Source organism: Clavelina lepadiformis, chromosome 1 (genome assembly GCF_947623445.1).
Source record: "Clavelina lepadiformis chromosome 1, kaClaLepa1.1, whole genome shotgun sequence".
Lineage (NCBI taxonomy): Eukaryota > Metazoa > Chordata > Ascidiacea > Aplousobranchia > Clavelinidae > Clavelina > Clavelina lepadiformis.
In genome coordinates this window covers 28252116-28270183 of record NC_135240.1, presented here as the reverse complement: position 1 = coordinate 28270183, position 18068 = coordinate 28252116, and the positions used below count along the sequence as shown (strand labels likewise).

General features: G+C 39.5%; 3 protein-coding genes across 6 annotated transcripts in view; all 3 read left to right on the top strand.

Moving 5' to 3' along the window:
• The window catches only part of LOC143447100 (uncharacterized), a 45867-nt gene that overhangs the window by 24212 nt on the left and 3587 nt on the right, over positions 1-18068 (top strand). For both annotated transcript variants that reach the window (XM_076947045.1, XM_076947038.1), the window contains exon 3: positions 17813-17945. In XM_076947045.1, the coding sequence (XP_076803160.1) occupies positions 17813-17945 (133 nt within the window). The remainder of the gene's footprint in view (positions 1-17812; positions 17946-18068) is intronic.
• LOC143447055 (baculoviral IAP repeat-containing protein 7-like) lies at positions 2229-7416 on the top strand. Of its 3 annotated transcripts, none has more exons than XM_076946991.1 (10): positions 2229-2573; positions 3324-3502; positions 4351-4622; positions 4704-4836; positions 4934-5046; positions 5275-5724; positions 5829-5928; positions 6017-6154; positions 6238-6393; positions 6614-7416. In XM_076946991.1, exons 3-10 carry the CDS (start codon positions 4520-4522, stop codon positions 7146-7148), a joined length of 1728 nt encoding a protein of 575 aa, XP_076803106.1. In that variant the 5' UTR covers positions 2229-2573; positions 3324-3502; positions 4351-4519; the 3' UTR covers positions 7149-7416. The 3 variants fall into 3 exon arrangements, with proteins under 3 accessions (XP_076803106.1, XP_076803097.1, XP_076803113.1); XM_076946982.1 differs by having other exon boundaries at positions 4284-4622; XM_076946998.1 differs by lacking the exons at positions 2229-2573; positions 3324-3502 and having other exon boundaries at positions 3582-4622.
• On the top strand, positions 12163-15566 carry LOC143447089 (baculoviral IAP repeat-containing protein 7-like). The gene is made up of 8 exons (XM_076947027.1): positions 12163-12389; positions 12925-13057; positions 13161-13273; positions 13646-13954; positions 14061-14160; positions 14253-14390; positions 14467-14622; positions 14747-15566. The coding sequence occupies exons 1-8, from the start codon at positions 12335-12337 to the stop codon at positions 15255-15257; spliced, it is 1515 nt and encodes a 504-aa protein (XP_076803142.1). The 5' UTR covers positions 12163-12334; the 3' UTR covers positions 15258-15566.

Below are 18068 nucleotides of genomic sequence, written 5' to 3'. Positions count from 1 at the left end.
CTACTGCTTTCACTGCTTTATAATTTTCTTCAGCGAATATACGCTCTTATCGTTTCAGACATGTTCTAAATCTTGCAATATCGACCAAGATATAAGGCCTTCAGCTACTAGCCCAGCTCCACTCATCCATGTATCATTGTATCCCAAGTAGAGCGCTCTATTGTCGTTTATGACGTAACCATGAAATTATTACCCGTAAGGCGACAAACAATTTAAAAAATTTCCAACCCGATTCGTCTGCTCTCCGCCCATTAAAATGGGTGGAAATGCGGTAATATTTTCCCGTTCGAATGGCAGGAAGTATGCCTTTCTTACTATAGACTCTATAGTATAGAGCAGGGCTTCCCAAACTGGGGGTCGCGACCCCTTGCGGGGTCGCGTAACGAACTTCAGGGGTCGCAGAGCGTATACCAATTTTACACGAAGTACAAAATACAATCAAAACAAAATATACTTCCAGCCTAATAAACATAGAAACCGCCTTGAGACCAGCATTAACAGATATTGAGCCACGGCTGGACTTGCTTTGTAGCAGAAAGCAGTCGGACCAATCACACTGAATAAATGTGTGTGCTTTTTTGTTTCCAGTAGCCTACATATGTGTAAAGTAGTAAGCAGGCTTTGAGTACTGGTGGCTTGAATTCAGTCTTTGCATCTCAATAAATGTCACTAATGACTAATGTATATTTCGCACTGCTTATCAATTTAAACGTGAAGGGTCGCGGAAAACTACAGAAGTTTGAAAGGGGTCGCGAGCAAAAAAGTTTGGGAAGCCCTGGTATAGAGTATAGACTATAGAGTAGGAAATGTGCATTTGGAATGGTGAGTTGTTTACTTCGGCAGAAATATCGTTTGTGGGAAACCCCGTTGCTCAAAGCAGGTCCATTTTCATGGGCGGAAAAATAGACTAATGGCGTTCACAAACCATACTTGTGCCGAAGTAAAATTTTCCCCATTCCAAAGGCATATATCTTACTCTAGGGTAAGAAAGGCATACTTTCAACAATTACAATGGGAAGAAATTCCCGTTCTCTGGACCATTATAATGGGCGGAAAGTAGACGAATGGGGTGAAATTCCGGACATTTAAGCATATTTTAGCATTTCCCCCCGGACGCAGTTTGAACACTAAAATTCCGGACATGTCCGGGGAAATCCGGACGTATGGCAACCCTACGGTTTAGAAATACTTCGAAACATTTTGAATTATTTGAACTCATAGGCTATTGTAAAAAGTCGTGTAGCAGCTGTTTGGTGTCGCTAAAGGGGGTCATTGAGACCGTCAGGAATTTGAATTTTTCCAAAAGGCCTATATGGTAACCTTATTATAGGGGTAGTTAGGACGGTTCCCTTGGACAAAGTACCGCCCGGTGCCGATACTCAAGGTTTGGTGCTAGTATTAGTTTAGGGTAAACCCCATGTGGTTGGCTCCAATGTTATTCCTTGCTTGAGGATAATTCCAATCCCATTTTAGGAATCCTCGCTATTTCAGTAGTTCTTTGAAATTTATCCATCTCGTTGTTTTGGCCGTCATGTGAGTTATATGGGTGGTTCGCTGGGTGATGGTGATTAGGTCTCGTAGTTAGGTCTCGTGATTCTATTCCTTGCATGTGAGGTGTGTTATGTAATCGTTATTAAGTACACGGTTTAATGAAATTTTTTTTACAAGAAGAAATAATACAAAAATAATGAAGTTATTATATCTTTTTTGTTATCCGCTTGACGATGACAATGAGTTATTTTTATAGTGAAATTACACAAAGTACAAACTGGTTTTGCAAAGTTCCGCTAGACAGCAGCAATGCAGGTCTTTTCTGCCATATTGTCTCCAAAAGCCACATACTCCAATCATCTCTTAGCCTAAAATGGCTGGATTGGAAATTACCGACTTTGTTTAAAACCATCAGATAAATAAATCGTCAGCATCAGAAGCCATATTAATATAGAAGAGAAAGCCGAACTCTCATCTGAAGTGATGTTGTTATGATAAATGTGAACAAATGAATGTTCGAGTAATGCGAGAACCTTCTTCTCTCGTTTGTCTCTTTTTCTAAACGCTTTTGCGTCAACTCGCCCCGGTTTTGCACACGCTTTGCTCACTACAGTAGACTGCCATACGTTCTAAATATAGCTCATTCCAGCGAAGCTCGAGTGAGAAAAAACATGGGCTCTTTCCTTTGTTTCTTTATTCAAAGGCGTTCGTTCGTAACAACACCACATTTGACACTCGCAAAACGAGTTCTTTCGGGTTTCCTCTTTTAGCCTCTTTGTGAGATTATTAGTGAAAAACATCAGCCCAGCCGATGGTTATATATGGAAGCTGTGCGCTGTGGTGTGCTGCTGAAGCAGTGCTCAACGGGGCAGCGCAGTTTAGAAATCGAAAACAACTGCTTTGGACCCACCACAAATTTAAGTTAGTTTAAACAAGTTAATTTTAGGAGTAAAGTTTATTCGAAGATTCCAAAATGTCAGATAGCGGATGTCAAACTCAGCTTGCAGGGATAGAATGCGATGGAAGAATGATAAGTATGGCAAGAGACCCACCAGGTCAAAATAGCGTTTACATTCCACCGGGTAAGTTTGACTTGTAACTTGTAGATGACCGATTTTTGTTTCGCTCTGCTGTTTGCTCATGCCACTAACTGGTCGTTGAGTTGTTGAAGACGCAAGATTCAGATCCAAACAGGAACATATGGTTTTGGAGACTTCTTGTAACTTCATTTTCGCTGTTGTTCAGTGTTGGCCGTCAGCAACCTTCAGTTTTAGCAAAACCTTGCTAGCTGGGTAGTTTTAAATGGATTAGAACGCAAGTAGTCGCATTTTCGGCGACTTTTTAACCGGAGGGCCGCGTTAGGTATCGACCTTAAGCAAGCAGATAACGCACAGGTAGTGACGTACTACGTGGGTTTATTTTGACCTGGAGTAACCTGCACAGCTATGCGTTCATCCATGTAAGTGTTGTGTCCGCTATTCTTTTCATTGACTTTGGGTTACTCCAGGTCAGGCACAGAAGCTGCGCAATAGACAGTATTGTAAGTTACTGGTTAGTGGACGTTGCGGTTCATGAGTTTGGAGATATTTTTATGAAGACAATTTAATCATTTGAATAATTGGTTCCATATTCTTGATTTATCTCTGAGCGTCTTTCTTGTTTGACCTTTCTTTAACCAGGGTGGAGGTAGACTTTTCGCTCCCCACTGTCAATGGCATAAAATAAACGACATAACATTAGTAAGCTGTAAGTTATAATGCGAGCTTGCTGCTAATTTTTTTCTTATTACCAGTGGGTCTATCTTTCTTACAACGAACTTTGACCGTTTACAGGAGACACAGAACGCGAGACTTACAGACTGGCAACGTTTAAAGACTTCCCGATCAATGTCCCGGTTGATGTTAGAATGTTGGCATCGAGAGGATTCTACTTCACAGGTTACAAAGATCAGATTCAGCGCTGAGGGGCTTGTCCACAAACACGTTGACCGTCTACAAAAAAGTAGCTGCAAGTAAGTACAATTTCCCAGTGAATTTGTTTTAAACATGTAGTGGTTAAGCAGTTATTGGCAAGAATATGACGTAACTTGGGCGCTAATTATGACATCGTAGCCTACGTGCTGAAAATTATGACAGCACAATGTAAAACCAAGGTCATAACGCTGGTGTTTGGATCAAGTATGAACAGAATGTTGTGTAGGCGATGAAAATATAGATGTAGTTAAAGTCCATAACATGAATGGCTTGCTTTACGCCGAACTTAGCTTGCAATGTATTTACTTTGGTGAAATTAGACTGTAAATACAGTTCACTGTTACTGCTACAGTGTTGTCTAGTCTAGACAAGAGTCTAGTTTAGCAGGTAAGATTAACAGCGCTTAAGACAGGAATAGCGATAGGCTACTGCCGTAAACACAGTATATGTACTGTCAACTGTGGCATTTCTTTGATGTCAACAACTATTAAATAAGTGTGTTTGAATAAGTAATCGCCTACTTGTATTTCAACCAAATAGCTTAGCAACAATATTATCACTACCATACTTGATTCAAGCACCAGCTATAAATTGCTTTCCCAATGTGATGTCATAATTTCCTATACTTCCTATTACAAGCAACAACTGCTTTTAAACTTACTGCTTTTCGGCAACTTATATTTATCGACAACTATTCTTTGATCTAAGGTCAGGTAGGTTTTAGAGTTAGACTAGCCCCTGATTCTAACACAAAAGTCAATGCATAGGCTCTAATAAACCAAATACGCCCCATACAGTGACTTTAAGTTTGTGTTTCAGCTGGGAAAACCCTTTTGCAGTAAATATAATCGAACTCTACGCAACTTTTGCCTTCTCGTTATCTCAGCACGCGAGACCATGAAAACGTGTTTGCCGCAAGCCCGCAAAGCAAAGTCGGCAATTCAGCAGCAACAAAAAAGTAGAAAAAATGGCGCCAAATAGGTCAGGGCGAGAGAAATTGGCGGGGTATTTTCACTTTGGCTAGCACGGGGCAGCGAACTACTGGTGAGGTTTGGATGAATCGTTCACATGGAAGCGACCTAACTGTGGTTTCTGATGGTCGCTCTATCAACCAAAACAGAGACCCGCCCGGGCAAAGAAGTATTTATATTCCACCAGGTTCATATAGCTTCTGTTGCACCTAGTTGGTATTAGTAGGATGCTTGTTTTTAATGAACATGCTAATTGCTTGAAACTTAGGCCAACCAGAACGCGAGACTTACAGACTGGCAACTTTTAAAAACTTCCCGAGCAATGTCCCGGTTGATGTTAGAAGGTTGGCATCGAGAGGATTCTACTTCACAGGTTACAAAGATCGAGTCAAATGCTTCAGGTACAAGTTAATTTGTTAAGTTTTTGAAAAGTTATCACCTACCAAGTTAATATAAATTAAATTTATAAAAGATTCTAATGGCAGCTAATCTTTTCAGTTGTGGCCAGTGTGTGAAAGATTGGAATGTAGAAGACGACCCTACGTCACACGTTTGGCATAAACCTGATTGTGACCTCATAACTGGGAGAGATGAAAGAAATATTCCAATTAGTAATTAATTAAATTAAAATTTAACAATAATTTGAGTAACTTGGCTTCTAATGATGCTCATTTTAATGAGTGATTGATTCATTTTGCAGTATCATTAACTGTCTCGTTAATTTGCCTCACTATACTTCCGTTTATGCTGTCATAATAGAACGAGTTACGTGGGTGATTAGCGATTACCTGTTTATATGACGTTACAACAACCGCATTGTAAATATTGGTAAATTCTAGATTCCTTTATTCGTCAACTTGGGCTCACGCCACCCCATGGCCATCGAAACGCGACAAGTCCAGCAACACGACCTCCAACATCTGGGGATCCACAGGCTTCAGAAGATCAAAGAAGACAAATCACAGCAGGAGAAGTCATTACAAATGGCATCAGATCAAATTCACCAAACGCCACGGCTGCAACAGTGTTTCAAACAGCTACATTTAGGAATAGTTCGTGCACCACACCTCCACCTAGTGTGGTTGCATCAACCATAGCAAACTCACATAGAAATCTTGAAACTAATTTGGGGAACATGAACTTATTTCCATGTTCGAATCCGATGAATCCTCACATGAGGAGCGAGGAATCTCGTCTTCAAACTTTCCTGGATCACTCATCATCGTGGCCTGCTCATAGGATTCGGGCAACTCCCAAAGAAATTGCAAACGCAGGAATGTATTACTTGGGTGAGTGGATCTTATAAAGTACTGACTCGTATTTTCAAGCTTAAGATTCAGGCATCACAAGCAGATATTTGTGACTTCTCTAACTTTTTTCCTTTATTGTTTAGGTGTAAGAGATCGAGTAAAATGTTGGTATTGCAACGGAGGATTACAAAATTGGGAGAGAGATGACGATCCATGGGAAGAGCACGCCAAGTGGTTTCCAATGCAAGTTGAATTTTTCCTCATTGAAAGAGTTTACCAGATTTGGCTTTTTATGATTTCTATGTTTAACAAACTTAAATCTTCTGTCCAGGTGCGAGTTCGTTCTTCAGCAAAAAGGTCCAGATTATGTTCATGGGATCGTTTCTCGATTCCCCAATCTAGGAAGACCGATAATTAGGAATCCAGCAAATCCGACTGCACAACTCAGAAATTTTCAATCAGGATCAAGGTGAGCTTCGTTACATTATGAATTTATGATGATTGCCGTTCAAGTTAAAGAAATTAAATTTTGTTGTTTCTTGATTTACGAAGAGGAAATCCCAATGCTGGTCCGACGATCATTGATCCCAGGGAAGAGGCAAGGTCTCTAGAGAGGAAAATTGATGAGGAGATGTCTTCATCTGAGCTAGTGGAGCTAGCAAAACTGATGGGGTTCGATAAAAGCGTGATAAGAACTTCTCTGAAGAGGTGAGGTTCAAGATTGCAATGACTTGTTCTAGAATTTGACTTGAGTTGCTTCGAGTCAGTTGACGCGGCAACTTGACGATATGCTATGTCTATGGCCGAAATGCCTGAGGGTTTCTTGAACGATAAGTCTTAACAACTTTATTTTAAGTGTTAACTTTTTATTTCAATTTCATTGATAGTAAATTTCTTTCCATTGTAAAAGAATTTATTTATTTCCTAGAAAATACAAAGCCACTGGCAACGGATTTTCAAGTCTTGAAATCTTCGTTGAGTCCATTCTTGCGATGGAGGAAGAATCTGCTTCCAACAGATCTGAAGAAGGAAGATCAACGTCTGCAACGGCTGAAGCAACTCCGACAACATCAGCCAGCAATCTATCTACAACATCCAGACTTCAAGAGATTCGTCGTTTACAGGAGGAAAGAATGTGTAAAGTTTGTGGCAATGAACAAGCGAGTGTTGTGCTTATTCCATGCGGACATATTGCATGTTGTGTTGGTTGCGCTGAAAATGCATCGATTTGTCCCATTTGTCGTTTGCGGGTTCGCGAAAGAATTCGATCCTTTATTTCAACCAATGAGGCTGGACATGATGATGAAACTTATCGATCTGAGAAGGAACGAATGTGCACGAACTGTGGCGAGGATGTGGCGAGACAACGGCTCATTCCTCAAGCACAATTTGATTGTTGTGATCGCTGTGATCAAAAATTTTCGGCGGAACCTATTTTTCGCGGTCGTATGGATTTGAACTGAAACATGTTTTCCGACCATTTTAATTTTTTTATTTCTCCAACTTTATTCCTTAAGATTTGATTGTTCTCTTGCACTTCAAGATATTTAAAAGAGATATTTTTATCAACTCTGTTACAAATTCTTGTCGTTGTTTGTTAGAAATCTGTTGCAGTTTGAATATTTGGTTAAATAGTTTTGTGGTTTTCGGTTTCCTGCAAACTTTTACTTTTATTGTGAATGCGAAAGTTCTACCAAAATAATTTGCAGATAAATGATACTTTGAAATGTTTATTTTTTGCATCTGGTCAGTAAAATTTGAAAACTTGATGTCTATTGGATCTGAAGATCGTTGACCGATAATTAGGAGATTGTGAAAACATAATTAGGAAAGTCACGTAACCATAGACATTAGCCGGGGAAATAAGATCGCGATTAATTTACTCGTAAGGTTTCATTTTTAACAAACAATTCGCTTCTTTATGTGATTCAGCTCACGTGATGCATGATACGCTGGTCTACCCTGACAAGCAAAGGCGGCCTTTAGTTGCGTCGAGAAGAGAACCACATTTGCAGGTGGAGGCAGACCGTGATCTAAGGTCTTGGAAACCACAACAATTGTTGTGACGCGGGATTTGTTTGAGCTGCCGCGCCCCCAGCATCGAAGCGTTTTTTTGATCCGCAATTCTTTCCTTTTACTGTTAAAATTATGATCAAACAAAGGGTAAAAACTTTTGACAGAGATGACGCAACAATTTCTCAATCTCACAAATCAGACATTTGAAATACGTTTTAATCACCTGATGTGCTTCTGTTGCCCGCCTGTTAACAGTTTCCACACTTCTTCTATTTTCTTTGGCTTCAGCTCCTTGCATACACGCGGTCACCCACTACATCAAGGGTTCTTAAAATTTTTGGCACACGACCCCCTTGACGGTACCTAAAAAATCCGCGCCTCACCTCATTGCAAAACTAAAAACCATTTAATACAAAAACACTTTATTTTCAATTAACTTTCATTAATGTGACAGATTTAGTTGTTTTTTGGGAAACCAAACGTTTAATTCGAGGCATTCGAGGCAATTCTGTAGAAGATAATGCACATGTTTTATGAAGAATGTAGAAGATAATGCACATTTGTCATCTCTCGCGCCCCCCTTATGAATCTTGCACGCCCCCCAGTTTAAGAACCACAGCACTACATGCTTCTGTAGGAACATGTTCGCTTGTGATGTCTCTTGTGTTCCCACCGGCACTAACTAGGCCCGAGCATCAAACTTAACATAGTTTATATTTTGTGTGCGATGATGTAATTATGACGCAACTGGAATGCGCGTTGATTGAGTGTTTCTCGCATTGACAAACGAGCATCAGTTAGACCGGTTGTAGTTGTGGCAGCAGAATAGGCATCAAGTCTTGTTTTTTCTCAGGGCCAATGCTGCCTGTAAAGCTGCGCTAAAAGAGTCAGAGACACCGGAGTTATTGAAGATACATTGATGGGTTTACACGTATCAAACCGCTCGAATATCTTGAACTGCTGTACAAGGAATGTTCCTCCTTCAATCTAATATGTTTTAGATGTCTTTGACTGGTTGTTTCTGAACATGGGATATTTCAGGTTTTTGAAAACGCAAGTTGACAACAATAACCTGTCGAGTATGACATGACTGGTTGTAGCGACAAGAAGTTAATGAACAAGAACTGACAGAAAGGGCGAAGCTGACTCCTGTTTGCCGCAGTCCATCGTCTTATCACGATGTTAAGGAGATTTACTCGGTTGCGCCACCAAGTAGTCACGCTACAGTGCTAACAAGAAAATCACGATGATTGGTCAACAGTTTCGAACAACGATTAATTGCCGCCTTAACGTCATTTTCACCTTTATGTCTATGTCTCCAACAAGTGAAGTATCTTGGTAATATCGAAGCAAGGTTTATTGTCTTGAAATGACGGTCCATTGTTCCATTCCACGGTTTTCAAGGTCATGCAAAGTACGAGAAAGTTCAGCGTTAAATATTTTAACATTTTCAAGACAATTTTCATCTTCAACTTTGAAAAATAAATGTTGTCTAGTCCTACAATGCATGACACACGATGTACTCGTACGTATACTGCAAGTTGGACTTCCTTTGCGTCCGTTAACGGAGTCAAGCCGCTCACATAAGAAAGACGGACGCTAATTTGAGTTTTCAATAAGTTTTAAGATAAATTGCATCCTTTGTTTACTCATAAACGTATTTTCCACGTCAACATGGAAAACAGCAAACATTAAATTTCGGTCGTAAATTCCAAAGAGTAGCCTACTTAATAGGTTAACAAAATTTGCTTTGATTTCATAGGCTAAACGTTAGACCAAAATTGCATTCTAGCAAGCTGCTTACTTGCGCCATGGTGTGCGTTTTAAGGCAATTGTTCAGCAAGCCACGTGGCCACACTTTCGTTTGGCGATGTTACCAAACGACTGCAATTTAGACCAAGCCTTTCATATACGAAAGGAACGCAGTTCGGACCTAATATTAGGCCCGAATTACGTTGTCATCAGATCTATGAAAAATAGGCCTAAAGGTCAGGCTTAATATTTGCGGCAATTTACGTTTGTTTGAAACTGTTTATAACCAACTTGTTTATGGACTTACCCTTCACTTTAAACCCTTTGTTGGATCCTTTTATTGGACCCTTTAAACCCTTTGTTTTATCCGCTGAAAACTTTCCCGTATAGTGTTATATGTACTCAGGAGCGTTTAATCGCGTTTCACTTCCGTGCTTTTTGGCCGCATTCCCTTTTAAAGCGTCACGCGCGAAGATCGTTCGGCGTAAAAGCAGAGTTTGTTAACATATTTGGCGCAAGTTGTGTCAGTTTTCTGGATCTGGTTTTCAATTTACTTGGATGACATTCATTGATGCGACCTTGCATGGAAACAAGGTCTCTTTGCCTAAAAGATTGCTCTGTAGCCAGTTGATATCAAATTCCGCTTATGTTGCCTGGTTGGCCATTGTATAGGGCTAGATGCCTGCCTTGTAAACAGTGATTCCGAATTTCGCTTGTCTTGTTTGGTTGACCACGAGATAGGTCTCGAAAACCTGCCTTTTGTCACGCCTGATTGGCCATTACGTAGGTCCAGAATCTAGATCACCTTGTAAATCTAGTCCAGATTTACAAGGTGAAAGGTCAAACAATACTCAATATTTTTCATAACGATTCTTCCTCATTCGTATCGTCCGACGCTTTACTTGCACATCAGAAATGACGAGAATTATTCCCTGTGAAGATGACGTAATCACCTTGCTACCACCACCTTCATTTGTTGCACAGCTTGGGTCGGTTTAAAACGTTCATTTAAGAAATTGGATTCATCAAAATAATTCTCATATGCTAAAATATATTTGCTGCTACCAGGTTTTAAACGATGAAATCTCTATTTTAGGATCATTTAACTAAAAAGGAATAAAACAAGAGCCTGTCACACTTGAAGAAACTTTCCTGGATTTTCTCCCATGTAACTCTCCAGCAGGGGTCGGTAGAGAACATATGGAAACTGGTTTGTTTTGATCTTGGCTTGAACCAGTATTGGGCAGGGAAGTAGCCTACCGCGAGGAACATCATGAAGGTCGACACGAACGAATCCCGAATCTATTCGTATTAGAACTGAACAATAAAATTTCATCCAAAAGTTATTAAGTCTTGATTGTAACATGACGTAATCGATAAACAAATTGCTTTCTTTTGAAAAATAATATTTAAAAAACGATTGAAAAAGCAAAATCGTTAGGAAAATGATTTTCACTGTAAGTAGGCCTACTGCTAACTCTAGTTTGGCATTGTCAGAAAACTAGATCATCATTTTTTACCAAAATCATCAAATTTATAAGTAATATTGTATTCGGGTTCGCCATTGTTGGTGTTCGTGTTCGTCCGAATCTTCCACAAAGACGATATTTGGCGAATCTATTCGGGTTGGGTTCGTTCGGCCCATCCCTGGTATTGCACAACTTGTACTCACCGAGAAAGACGCTCAGCTTTTGTCGTCATAATCGAAGCTTTGTTGCGTAACAGAAATTATTATCTTAAATACGTTATGATGAAGTTGGAGGAAGCGATGACAATAATGTTGGTGACGAGAGAGACATAACCATCACATCATATAAATTCGGTCTTTATCGGGAGGAATAGTGCTTTCAAATCTTGTTTGTCGTGTTTGGTTTTGTTGACATTATGCGAGATGTGCGTCACAGCAGAGGGTAATCGACAGATTCGCCACACCGAGGTATTTTTCCTTTCCTTTCTTCTCCTCCGCATCACGTGACCGTCAGAAAAATAATTTACGTCAAGCAAGAGAAATAAGAGAATACCAAAGGGAACAAGAATGTTTTGTTAAATGTGTTTGTTGAATGTGATTTCTATTTAATAAGGATGTGCCGCGAGAACAATATTGGATGCGGATCCAAATATTATAACCCGGTCAACCCAAATTTATTCGTATCTATTCGTTTGTTAGTGTCAAAAGTGTGATTAGCCCAACCCTTACGTTCGATTCTTAGGTTGTTTCAAGATTGACCACCAATCTATATCAACTCATCAAGGCAACTTGATCGGACTGACAAACAACAAATAAACTCATAAACCTTTGTAACGATATCAGTTGTTCCACAAAACTTGAATGACAGGGTTAACTTACTCTGTGGTCGTGGTTTTGATGTTAAAGTAGAAGTGTAAATACTTTGTCAAATATCGATCACGGTTATTGCACCTAGTCGTGCCTGGTGCAGACGAAATCCAGGTGTTTGTGAGTTTGCCAACGTTCATGTTTGTTTTAAGATCGCGAAAATCGCCCAGCAATTCAGTTTTGTTTCAAAACAATTATTGGTGGCAAGATTGGACTCGTGTGGATCTCATTGGTCAACGCCGCGTGCCAAGTGACGTATTGCTTCTTGTGACAAAATCATCTACAGTTATTTCCCTGGGGTATTCCCCTTTGAAAACCACCTGGTAAACTTGTATCTCGATGTATGAACAAAGCAACCGCTTCAGCAACCGTTATATAATATATAAGCCACAGACGAACTGAAACAACATTCCTTTCAAAAGTATCTGCCTCAAATCTGCAGCCCGCACCAGTGAAATATAATCAAGTGAAGTTTTATTCGAAGATTAGAAAATGTCAGATAGCGGATGACAAACTCAGCTTGCAGGGATAGAATGCGACGGAAGAATGATAAGTATGGCAACAGACCCACCAGGTCAAAGAAGCGTTTACATTCCACCGGGTAAGTTTGACTTGTAACTTGTAGATGACCAATTTTTGTTTCGCTCTGTTGTTTGCTCATGCCACTAACTGATCGTTGAGTTGTTGAAGACGCAAGATTCAGATCCAAACAGGAACATATGGTTTGGGAGACTTCTTGTAACTCTGTCATTTTCGCCCCAAGTATTTAAGTGTTGGTTATGCAAAACGTATTCCACAAAACGGTGTCATCTGGGTAGTTATAAATGGGTTAGAGCGCAAGTACTCGCATTTTCGGCGACTTTTTAACCGGAGCGCCGCGTTAGGTATCGACCTTAAGCAAGCAGATAACGCACAGGTAGTGACGTAACAAGAGGGTTTATTTTGACCTGGAGTAACCCGCACAGCTATGCGTTCATCCATGTAAGTGTTGTGTGGGCTATTCTTCTCATTGACTTTGGGTAAAACAAACGACACAAAATTAGTAAGCTGCAAGTTATAATGCGAGTTGCTGCTAATTTTTTTTTCTAATTACCAGTGGGTCTATTTTTCTTCCAACGAACTTTGACCGTTTTCAGGAGACACAAAACGCGAGACTTACAGACTAGCAACGTTTAAAGACTTCCCGAGCAATGTCCCGGTTGATGTTAGAAGGTTGGCATCGAGAGGATTCTACTTCACTGGTTACAAAGATCGAGTCAAATGCTTCAGGTACAAGTTAATTTGTTAAGTTTTTGAATCAACTTCAATGGCTTCACAAAGGTACCAACTAAGGTTTGAATCTTAAGGATTGAATTGTATAATGTTATTACAGTTGCGGTCAGAGCCAACAAGAATGGACAGTTGGTGACAATCCTGACAATTCCGGTTGGCATAGACACGATTGCCAACATGCACTGGGTCAAGATGCTTCAAACGTTCCATTACGTAAGTGATATTTCCTTTATAAACACCATTTGGTTTGTAGAGTAATTATTTCACCATATGTAGGTGATGCAGCGAAATTGTTAAACATAACTGGTTAGGTTAGAATGGATATACAGAAAGACGAATTAGGATTTGATTAAAGTTTGGTGTAGATTAGAAGGAAGATTTAGGTTAAACTTAGGTTACTATGCTATGACATTTAAGTTAACAAGAAATTTGAAAAACTAGCTTTGAACTTTCATAAATATACGACATAAACAAACTTTCTAGAGCGTACGAAACGCAGTTAAATTTTTTCAAGATTTGTCAAATTTTTTTCATTTTTGTTATTATATGGTTTCAGGATTTCATGTTTCTAAATATTTTTTACAGTTTCTTTCATTCAACGCCCTGGTATGACCGGATGCGCCATACCACAGCCCCATTTGGCCCAGAGCGACCCTAATCGACCTTCCAGGTCACTCGAGGTGGGAGAGCGTCCAATCCGATTGATCACAAAAATGGAAAGATCGCTACCGACGACGATTTCTTTGTTTCCATGTTCGAATGTTTCCGTGTTGAATCCTCATATGAGGAGCAAGGAATCTCGTCTTCAAACTTTCCTTGACTTCTTGTCGTGGCCTGCTCATAGGATTCGGGCAACTCCCAGACAAATTGCAAACGCAGGAATGTATTACTTGGGTGAGTGGATCTGATAAAGTACTGGCTCGTTTTTTCAAGCTTAGGTCTCATGCATGACATAAGAAGATTTGTAAGTTCTGTAATTACAAAGTCAAATATTCTCCAGGTGTAAGAGATCAATCAAAAGGTTGGTATTGCAACGGAGGATTACAAAATTGGGAGAGAGATGACGATCCATGGGAAGAGCACGCCAAGTGGTTTCCAATGTAAATTGAATTTTGCGTCTCAATGAAAGGATTTCTCAGATTTTGCGTTTTATGATTTTTATGTTTAACAAACTTCTATCTTTTATCTGCAGGTGCGAGTACGTTCTTCAACGAAAAGGTCCAGATTATGTTCATGGACTGGTTTCTCGATTCCCCAATCTAAGAAGACCGATAATTCGGAATCCAGCAAATCCGACTGCACAGCTCAGACATTTTCAATCAGGATCAAGGTGAGCTTCGTTAAGTTATGATGATTGCCGTTCAAGTTAAGGAAAATTAAATTTTGTTGTTTTTTGATTTACAAAGAGGAAATCCCAATGCTGGTCCGACGATCATTGATCCCAGGGAAGAGGCAAGGTCTCTAGAGAGGAGAATTAATGAGGAGATGTCTTCATCTGAACTGGTGGAGCAAGCACAATTAATGGGTTTCGACGAAAGATTGATAAAAACTGCTTTTAAAAGGTAAAACTTTGTAGCTGATTTAGTTTTTGTTAAGAAACTTGTCCTATTTATTTGTGACTAAGGTTTTTAAAAGTTTTTATTGGATCAAGTCTATTAATAAATTCAAAAAACGATCTTTGTACAGGAAATATGAAGCCACTGGCAACGGATTTTCAAGGCTTGAAACTCTTGTTGATTCCATTCTTGCCATGGAGGAAGAATCTGCTTTCAACAGATCTGAAGAAGGAAGATCGTCCGCAACAGCTCAAGAAACTCCATCAACATCAACTAGCAATCTATCTACAACATCCGGACTTCAAGAGATACGTCGTTTACAGAAGGAAAGAATGTGTGAAGTTTGTGGCAATGAACAAGCGAGTGTTGTGCTTATTCCATGCGGACATATTGCTTGTTGTGTTGGTTGCGCTGAAAATACATTGACTGGTCCCATTTGTCGATCGAGAAGTCGATGTTTTATTTCAACCAATGAGGCTGGACGTGATAATCGTTCTGAGAAGGAAAGAATGTGCACGAACTGTGGCGAGGATGTGGCGAGACAACGGCTTATTCCTCGAGCACAATTTGATTTTTGTGATCGCTGTGATCAAAGATTTTCGGCGGAACATATTTTTTGCGGTCGTGTGGATGTGAACTGAAACATGTTTTCCGACCGTTTTGATTTTGTTATTTCTCCAACTTTATTCCTTAAGATTTAATTGTTCTCTTGCACTTCAAGATATTTAAAAGAGAATTTTTTATCAACTCTGTTACAAATTATTGTCGTTGTTTGTTAGAAATCTGTTGCAGTTTGAATATTTGGGTAAATATTTTGTGGCCTTTGGTTTCCTGCAAACTTTTCCTTTTATTGTGAATGCGAAAGTTCTACCAGTCAAAATAAATTACAGATGAATGATATTTTGAAATGTTTTTTTTTTGCATCTGGTCAGTAAAATTTGACAACTTGATGTCTGTTGGATCTGAAGATCGTGGACCGATAATCAGGAGATTGTGACTACATAATTAGGAAAGTTACGTAACGATAGACATTAGCTGGGGAAATAAGATCGCGATTAATTTACTTGTGAGGTGTCACTGCATTTTATAAAACGAAAACAGCTCGTTAGAACCCAGCAAAAAAAATATGGTAACTTCAACAAATTAATTTAAGCAGCAAGGTTTTATTCGTAGATTACAAAAGAGTTTGAAGTTGACCAGAGTTCGCAGAATTTTTTGTGTAAACTTTAAGTGCGTGAACCTCGTAAACACAAGCGCTGTATAAATATAGAAGAGAAAGCCGAACTTCGATCTGAAGTGAGCAACAAACTAATGTTCGGCGAAACGCAAACAATCGTTTACCAATCTTTAATTCCTATGACCAGGTTTTTATGGTTTGGTTTGGTTTGGGTGACCTTTCGGTCCCCCAAAACACATAAAAAAACACTGCCTATGACATTAACATTCTGTGTGGAGAACGCCCTTTGCTAAGCTTGAGTGAGAACATTCTATTTGTTATGTCGTCACAAAAGCACCTTGCGCAATACATTCGAGAGAACTTCAGCTATTTTCGGGCTTCCTTTTTTAGCCTCTTTGTAAGACTGTTAGCGAATACCTTGTGGATGGACAATTTTTGTTTCGCTGTGTTGTATGCTTATGCCACTAACTAGTCGTTGAGTTGTTGAAGACGCAAGATTCAGATCCAAACAGGAAAATATGGTTTGGAAGACTTCTTGTTACTCTGTCATTTTTGCTGTTTTTCAGTGTTCGCTGTTGTTCAGTGTTTGTTGTCAGCAACCTTCAGTTTTAGCAAAACCTTGCTAGCTGGGTAGTTTTAAATGAATTAGAGCGCAAGTACTCGCATTTTCGGCGACTTTTTAACGGGAGCGCCGCGTTAGATGTCGACCGCAAGCAGATAACTCACAGGGAGTGACGTAACAGGTGGGTTTATTTTGACCTGGAGTAACCTGCACAGCTATACTTTCATCCAGGTAAGTCAGGGGTGTCAAACTCAATCGCACCAGGGGCCAAAACTCAAAACTTATTTAACGCCGCGAGCCGGTCAAGGTTAAAACTTGATTGAACATTTCGTGACAAGAAACATGAGTTGGAACAGGCAGCGAAACAACACCAAATTTTTGCTGTTTTTGACGATTTTTGACTGGGCTATTTTTGATTATTCTTCTCTTACATCGGTATGTTTCATTTTTCTCTTTGCAAAAGCATTAAAGAATTAACAAACAATAAAGAAAAAAGCAGCCCAGTTTACAAGCGTTAGAATAAATCGATTTATTCTATCGTATGATGAGGCAACTGCTGTGCTGCTGTATTTTACGATTTGTTATAATCTTTACTATACAATGATCTCGCGGGCCAGAAATAGTTCTATGTATAAAATAGCATTGCGGGCCAAGTTTTAATGTAAAGCCGGTCGGATGTGGCCCGCGGGCCGGGAGTTTGACACGTATGATGTAAGTGTTGTGTCCGCTATTCTTTTCATTGACTTTGGGAAAATTTCAAACATTTCAATTTCAAATTTCAAACTTTGACAAACAGGAACATATGGTTTTGGAGACTTCCTGTAACTGTGTCATTTTCACTCCATGTATTTAATTGTTGGTTACAAATAACTTTTAGTTTTTGCAAAACCTCTTCCACAAAACCTTGCCATCTGGGTAGTTATAAATAGGTTAGAACGCAAGTAGTCGCATTTCCAACGACTTTTTAACGGGAGGGCCGCGTTAGGTATCGCCCTTAAGCAAGCAGATAACGCTCAGATAGTGATGTAACAAGCGGATTTTTTTTGACCTGGAGTAACCCGCCCAGCTATGCGTTCTTCCATGTAAATGTTGTGTCCGCTATTCTTCTCATTGACTGTGGGTTACTCCAGGTCATGCACAGAAGCTACGCAATAGACAGTCTTTTGAGTTACTGGTTAGTGGACGTTGGGGTTCATGAGTTTGGAAACATCTTTTTTAAGATGATTCAATGAATCAAATAATCGGTTCCATATTCTTGATTTGTCTCTGCAATGCTAACCGCAATGTAAACGCAAGCACATAAAAAACCTCGTAAAAAACACTGTATTTCTGGCTTGGTATTGATCGTTTGTGAAATTAATGAAGCACCAACGCTTGTTCTCTGCTCGAGTTTCATAATTAACTAATTTCTATGTTTAAGTCGATTTTTAGTTCTATCATTTTTATTTTCTTTCCAGGAGATCCTCATCGAGAAACTTATCGACTCTCAACCTACAAAGACTTTCCGACAGATTGTCAGGTTGATGTCAGGAGATTGGCCAGGAATGGATTTTACTTCACTGGGTTCAAGGACCGCGTCAAATGCTTCAGGTGAGTAAAGTTCATAGACAACATTTCTTCTTCCATAGACAACTTTATAAACACCATTTGGTTTGTAGAGTAATTATTTCACCGTATGTAGGTAATGCAGCCAATTGTTAAACATAACTGGTT